Below are 7204 nucleotides of genomic sequence, written 5' to 3'. Positions count from 1 at the left end.
TATACACTCAATAATGGGATTGCTGGATTGAATGCTAGCTCTGTTTTAAATTCTTTGAAAAGTTTCCAAACTGCTTTCCACAATGTTTGAACTAATTTTCATTCCCATGAGCAGTGTATAAATATACCCTTTTCTCCACAGCCTCACGAACAGCTGTCATTTTTTGACTTTTTAGTAATGGCCATTCTGAGTTGTGTGAGATGGTATCTCCTTGTGGTTTTGATTTACATTTCTCTAATCATTAGTGATGTTGAGTACTTTTTATATGCTGGTTGGCTGCATGTATGTCTTCTTTTGAGACATGTCTTTTCAAGTCCTTTGCCCATGTTTTAATGGAGGTGTTTATTTTTTGCTGGTTGATTTGTGTAAGTTCCTTATAGATGTTGGATATTACACTTTTGCCAGATGCATAGCTTGCAATATTTTCTGTCATTCTGTAGGTTGCCTGCTTACTTTGTTTATAGTTTCTTTTGCTATACAGAAGATCTTTAGTTTAATTAGGCCCTACTTTTCTATTTTTGTTTTTGTGGTAGTTGTCTTTGGAGACTTGACCATGAAATCTTTGCCCAGGCCTATGGCCAGAATACTATTTTCTAGGCTTTCTTCAAGTTATTTAAAAAGAGTTTTGGGTTTTACATTCAAGTCTTTAATCCATCTTGATATATCTATATTTTTGGAATGTGGTAACATTAAACCATCGAGCAAAAGTAAACACAAGGAAACTTACAAAATCATAAAACAAATGAGATAGTACAGTAAAGAGACAAAAATATCCTTATTCAATTCATAAGAAAGTATTCAGCAAGCATTGTCAGATTCCAAAGACAGAAGGGAATTAGAAAACCACATCCAATATAATAATTAAGAGTTTTAAAATACTTTTACAAGTTAAATTTATTTTAGGTTAAATAAAATTTTAAAATACACTGGGAACATTTTTACATAAATGCATTGAACTACTTTTAGGATTCAAACAGTCCGTTTTAGGCCAACTCAGTTTGGCTGCAAGAAAATATGATTGTTTTTATGAAATTCACCTGAATGACCTCTTTATGACAGTCTATAATGTATGTCGTGTCCACATCTCAGATGATGAGAACATCACCACTTCTATCTGGTATAACTTACAGCAGCAAAGGCAAAGACCATGAAAATTTTTCCTTCAGAAACTCCAGATAAGTATGGCTGTCTCTTTAGGAAGCACTGGTTCTCATTCAGTTTCCTCTGCATGTCTACGAAGCCAACTCCCTATCTCCCTATTCATAATGCTTAGCTTTAATATTAATATTGATTTCAATTTACTTTTATTTTATTCTAACTAATAAAGGTTTCTGTATACAGAAAATTGATGAACGTATTTAAAGAAAATACCAGATTTATTCAGTGACCATTAATCTACCTCTTTTGAAAGTATACACCGATTCAACTCTGTAACACCTAAATGTGTGTGCCTGTGGCTTGTGGCTTGTGTGTATGTGTTAATCTAGAAAAGAGAAAGGAAGAATAGGGTGGCTTAGTTCACTGGGGCTGCAATAATAAAATACCTTAGGCTGGGTAATTTATAAGTAACAGAAATGTATTGCTCACAGTTTTGAAGGCTGGGGAATTCCAGGATCAAAGAATTAGCAGATTTGGTGCTTGACGTCTTGTTCTCTGCTTCGAAGGTGGTGTCTCCTTGCTGTTTCCTGACATGGCAGAAGGGGTAAACAGCTCTCTCACACTACTTTTGTAAGGTCACTAATTCCACTCATGAGGGCTTCATCCTCATGATTTAATCACCACCTAGAGAATCTACCTGTTAATGTTATCACATTGGTAATTAAGTTTCAATGTATAAATTTTAAGGGGAACATTCAGGCCATAGCAGAGGGGCTAAAAAAAACTTGTGAGTAATAAATGAGAACGGAAGAAGAGCTGTAATTGATGCATTCTGATAGGACAGTAGCTTTTCTAATAGTTCATTTCTGTAAAAATTAACATGAATACTTTAATGAATGTAGGTTTGTATGGAGAGACAGAAAAGGTGGAGAAATCAGTGTCTGTTAACACTACAGTCTTAAAATTTGATTTAAGCCACCCGCCAAGTAACAATATGACCACCTAAAAAGGGGAATTATATTTTAATTCAAAATGTTTCTATTGTATGTGATATTTAACAATCTGTTACAGATAATAAATGAGAAAAATATGAAAAATGGATAATCAAAATATTGTATATGGACAGTATCATGTGACATTGTGGCTTTGGTTTCTAAACACTTAATCCCTTTCTTCATGTAGTCAAGATATAATTAAAATAAGCCCCTAATTATGAGAACTCAGTGAAGATTTAGAATGATTATAAAGTAAAGGTCCCTTGGTCTTTTATCAGTTTGAGTAGTTTGCTTTATCCCTAACTGCATACAAATATTTGAGTATTGGCAGAATGTATTTAATGAGAAAATATTCTAATAAAAAATGTAGGCATGAACTAGAATTTGAAAGTAACTAAAATATGCTCTTTAGTTCAGATTTTTAGTCAAACAATCACAGAAATGAAGAGATCCCTTTCCTGGTGAATACATTCTTTAAAGCCTTCTTTACTTCCTTATTCCTGAGACTGTAGATCAGAGGATTCAACATGGGGATCACCACTGTGTAGAATACGGAAGCCACTTTGTCCCGATTCAGGGAGTAGCTGGAGCTAGGTCTCAGGTAAGTATAGATGGAGGTGGTGTAGAACAGAATTATGGCTGTCAGGTGAGAGGCACACGTGGAGAAAGCTCTGTGCCTCCCCTCGCCTGAATGCATAGAAAAAATGGAGAAGAGAACATATGAGTAGGACGTGAGGATGACAAGCAGAGCCCCGATCATATTCACACCAGCAAAAGTGGAAAAGATAGTTTCCTTCAAGTGTGTGTCAGAGCAAGAAAGCTTAAAAAGTGGGGGACTGTCGCAGAAGAAATGATGGATGACATTGGAGCCACAGAATGGCAAACTGCTGACATAGCTAGTGTTGACCATGGAGTTCAGCAACCCTGCAGCAAAAGCCCCGGCTGCCATTTTTAGGCAGACTGTCCTGGACATGATCAAGGAGTAAAGCAGCGGGCGACATATGGCCACGTACCGGTCATAGGCCATTAACCCAAAGAGGATGCATTCGGTTGTCGCCAGGGCGATAAAGAAGTACATCTGTAGGAAGCAGCCAGCAAAAGAGATGGTTTTCTTCTCTGATAACAAATCTGCCAGCATCTTTGGGGTGATGGTGGTTGAGTAACAAACGTCCACAAAGGACAGGTTAGCCAGGAAGAAATACATGGGTGTGTGAAGCCGGGAATCAGTTTTGATTAGGAGGATCATCCCAATATTCCCCAGTACTGTAAGTGTGTAAATCACAAGAAAAAACAGAAAAAGGATAATCTGAAGCTCCAGTGTGTCTGCTAATCCCAATAGGATGAACTCAGTCAGTGAGGTATAATTTTTTCTGGTCATTTATGAGAAATATATTTTGTGCAAACTTTGTATGAGATGAAAATGTTTCTCCCTTTGAAAGTTTATAGAAAAAAACAGAAATGTTAATAAGGATATTCACATATGGAAAAACCTAGGATAATATGGCATAGTAATTAAAGTGACAGAAGGATGATTAGAAGACAAATGGATGAACATGTGAATTTAATAAACAATGGTCTCTATTGAATTTGGGTTGTAAGTCTCTCAAATTTCTGGTCTAACTCTACATACTTCAGTTTCTGTAAATGTGCATAAATTGTACTATTGTTTCTATACCAACCTCCATTCAAATCCAAAAGACGGGCACATTACTGCTAAAATCACTCCTATGTTCTTTGCAGGTATGTGAGTTAACTAAAATACATTTATTTTCTTGCCTTTAAAACAATTCTATACCCTTAATTCCAAAATTTATACATTGCCCCCTGCTGCAATAATAGTAATCTATTCAAGTAACATATATTTTGACATCTATTATATCCTAAAGAATGATATTTAATGTTTTAAAGTAATCCAAATAGTTATTTTAGTTACAAAGTACATTATCAAATTAATGCTATGTAGCAGAAAAAGTACCTGTCCACTGAAGTGAATAAATCTTTATAACTTCTTTCCCATGCAGAGTTTTACCAAAGTAGTCTATTATTTCCTTTTTAAACTGGGATTCTCACTTGTAGGTGAAAAAATATAAAAAAGAAACTTTATTTTTAGAGTGCAGTGTAAAGTTGAACTATCCACTGGAAAAATTTTAAGATTTAACCTGATTAAATACATGAAGCTGCATTTTTATTTTGTTTTCCTTCAAGGAGATTGGGTGACCCTGGGGTCACCCAAGATTAATTGAGAAGTCAATTCTCTAAAGGCAGGAACTTAAGTCTCAGAAGAAAGTTAAACCCAGGCTGGGGGTTGTGGCTCACATCTGTAATCCCAACCTTTTGGGAGGTCACGGTAGGCGGATCAGTTGATGCCGAGAGTTTGAGACCAGCCTGGCAAACATGGCGAAACCCTGACTCTATTAAAAATACAAAAAAATTAGCCGCGACTGGTGGCGCATGCCTGTAATCCCAGCTACTTAGGAGGCTGAGGCACCGGAATCGCTTTAACGCCCTGAGGAGGAGGTTGCAGTGAGCCATGATCAGGCTGCTGCACTCCAACCTGGATGACAGAGTGAGATTATTTAGCGCTTGTATCATAAAGTGATTTCTGACGTCTATGTAATTTTAAAGTCCCATTTAAAGTCAGTGAAAATGTTATGTATTGACCATTTACATTGCTTCTTTCTCTGTAGTTTTAGCTTATTCCAATTGGATGCATAGCCTAACACCAAATTATTATTCTTCCCTATCAAAAGGCAAAATTACCACAAATGATTTTAAATATAGAATTGGTGTTTATTTGCAACTCTAGAATTGGGTAGCATCTACTTCCATAAAATAGGATAAGAGATCCATTGAGCTGAGCAAGAGGAACTTGGCTTTACAGACAGAAAAGGATTGGAGAAAGCAGAAATAGGGAACAAAAAGCAGCTTGGGGCCAGGCGCGGTGGCTCATGCCTGTAATCCCAGCACTTTGGGAGGCCAAGGCGGGTGGATCATGAGGTCAGGAGTTTGAGACCAGCCTGGCCAACATAGTGAAACCCCATCTCCACTAAAAATATAAAAATTAGCTTGGAGTGGTGGTCCGTTTTAGGCTGACTCGGTTGAAATCTCCTGTGTATTTGGAAAACAGGACTGTTTCAAGTTTAGTTTGATTACCTGGCATTTAGGAGATCAGTTCAAAAAAAATGGCCTCCCATAAATTTTGTTTAACATCCCCTAACCCCTTTGTCACTGTGTGTGTGTGTTCCTTTGTCTATATGTTTAACTTCCAATCTAGCCCTATTTCTCATTATAAGTAATAAGAAAGGGAAACTTGCTAGTATCCATTCTACAATGTTTAAAGAAATACTATATCCTAAGCAAATAGGATAATGAATAAGAAAATCTAATTTCTTTAAAAAATTTTAAAGTTGTGTGGTTTTTTTGAAATTATTATTTGTGATTCTGATTCTACAAGTGGATGAAAGTTCACATTTTCTAGATCTAAATTTTCAAGATAGCAAAATAAACCACACTTGGGGTCCATATGAAAGGGAGCCTACTTGTATAGGGAATTCATAATACCTTAAGCATCATATGATGGTTTTATATTTAAATTCTTAATAAATGTTCCACATCACTTGCTGAGGTGGTCATAATTATTTCTCCCATATTTTAGCTGAGGAAAGGTGGTACTGTTTACACAAAAGTCTATTCAAACTCTCTTCAGTTATTAAGATGGCACATTGTAAAATCTTGAAACTGTTAATTTGATATTTAAGGCTTATTTTCTACATATACTTAGTAGATTTTAACAATCACTTCTGAGGAGCCTTTGCATAAGGATTGATCTCGTTTACGAAAGTAGTTAATTAAAAATCTTCAAATAGTTTAAATGGAAGGTATACGTTTTATATTTTATGCCATTTTTTATTTTGAATGCTTCAAATTAATGAAAAGAAATAAAACAAATCATGCATATAATTAATAAATTATACTTATAAGTAGAACTAAACTTAAGAACTTTCAAATAATGCAATACTAATGACTTAGATTTCAAACTTAAATTTCAAGTTTAAATTAAATTATACATATGACGAGAGGGTAACAAGACTCTTAATATTATAAAACAAATTATACTAAATAATACACACACAAATAATGCCAGATATACACAAATTCCTTGTTAACACACACAAACGTAGTAATCTGATTGTAATTTTCTTATAACTTTTGACAGCTAAGTTTACATCTTACCATAGATTAAAGAATTTACCCACAAATAATAACATTGCCATCTCAGTTAGGTAACATTACTTCCAAACCCAAAAACTTTAAAAATGATTTGTCTTATTCTCCTTTGACTCATATCTGGATTATGATATATATAATCATATATGTATCATTTTATATTCATATAAAATAAATGATCTTTCATAAAGGAAGTCTTGAATGAATTAAACATTCAGTTTATTTTTAAGACATATAAGTGTATAATCTTTGAACCTGATGGAATAGTAATATATGTAATTGTATTTCCTAACAGATAACAAAGCTTGTGTGACCAGTGGGAATCTTAAAACAGGTACATGAATTTTCCATTAAACTATAAAGGCTTTGAATTAATAGAGGCCTGTATTATTTTATATTCTCAGAATCATTCAACTTTTATAAATATCTACAATAACTGTAAGCAGGAAGAATTTCCTATTATTCCAAAAGTCATTGCAGAGTTGGCTAGAAAACCAGTAACTTTTATTCTACCCATATCATTATCCACCAGAGGTTTGAGTCTTCCCCTGAGTTCCAAGGATTCAGATTCTGGGAAACCAAAAATTAACAGCACTCTCCTAAACCCCAACCCATATTCAGATTTTGGCATCTGAGTTTGTAATATTCATCGTCCATTTAGGCCACACACAAATACTGACTTCATAAACACATTCAGCAATGGAGACAAGGTTGTCTTCTGGAATACAAACCCACCATATATCCAGCAGTTTGTCCATATCGCTATGCAACAATGAGGATATAAGGGTTATATGTTTCCTCTTTTGAAAATGTCTGGTTTATAAACTTTCTCCAAATTCTAGTCCTTAATCCAAACTATGTGGTATGGTGCTTGCCTTTAACTC

The 7204-nt window shown here is 34.8% G+C and overlaps 1 protein-coding gene across 1 annotated transcript; it reads right to left on the bottom strand.

The window, feature by feature from the left end:
* Positions 1-2504: 2504 nt before the first annotated feature.
* LOC105466422 (olfactory receptor 5F1-like) lies at positions 2505-3471 on the bottom strand. The gene has a single exon (XM_011715400.2). It carries the CDS (start codon positions 3469-3471, stop codon positions 2527-2529), a length of 945 nt encoding a protein of 314 aa, XP_011713702.2. The 3' UTR covers positions 2505-2526.
* Between the last annotated feature and the right edge of the window lie 3733 nt (positions 3472-7204).

The sequence above is a fragment of the Macaca nemestrina genome, chromosome 12, assembly GCF_043159975.1.
Source record: "Macaca nemestrina isolate mMacNem1 chromosome 12, mMacNem.hap1, whole genome shotgun sequence".
Lineage (NCBI taxonomy): Eukaryota > Metazoa > Chordata > Mammalia > Primates > Cercopithecidae > Macaca > Macaca nemestrina.
Note: the sequence above shows the minus strand (reverse complement) of the source record. Positions and strands in the feature narration are given on the sequence as shown.

What these genes read in the sequence shown, in the direction of transcription:
- LOC105466422 (XM_011715400.2), bottom strand. Translation starts at nt 3,471, where the DNA reads ATGACCAGAAAAAATTATACCTCACTGACTGAGTTCATCCTATTGGGA.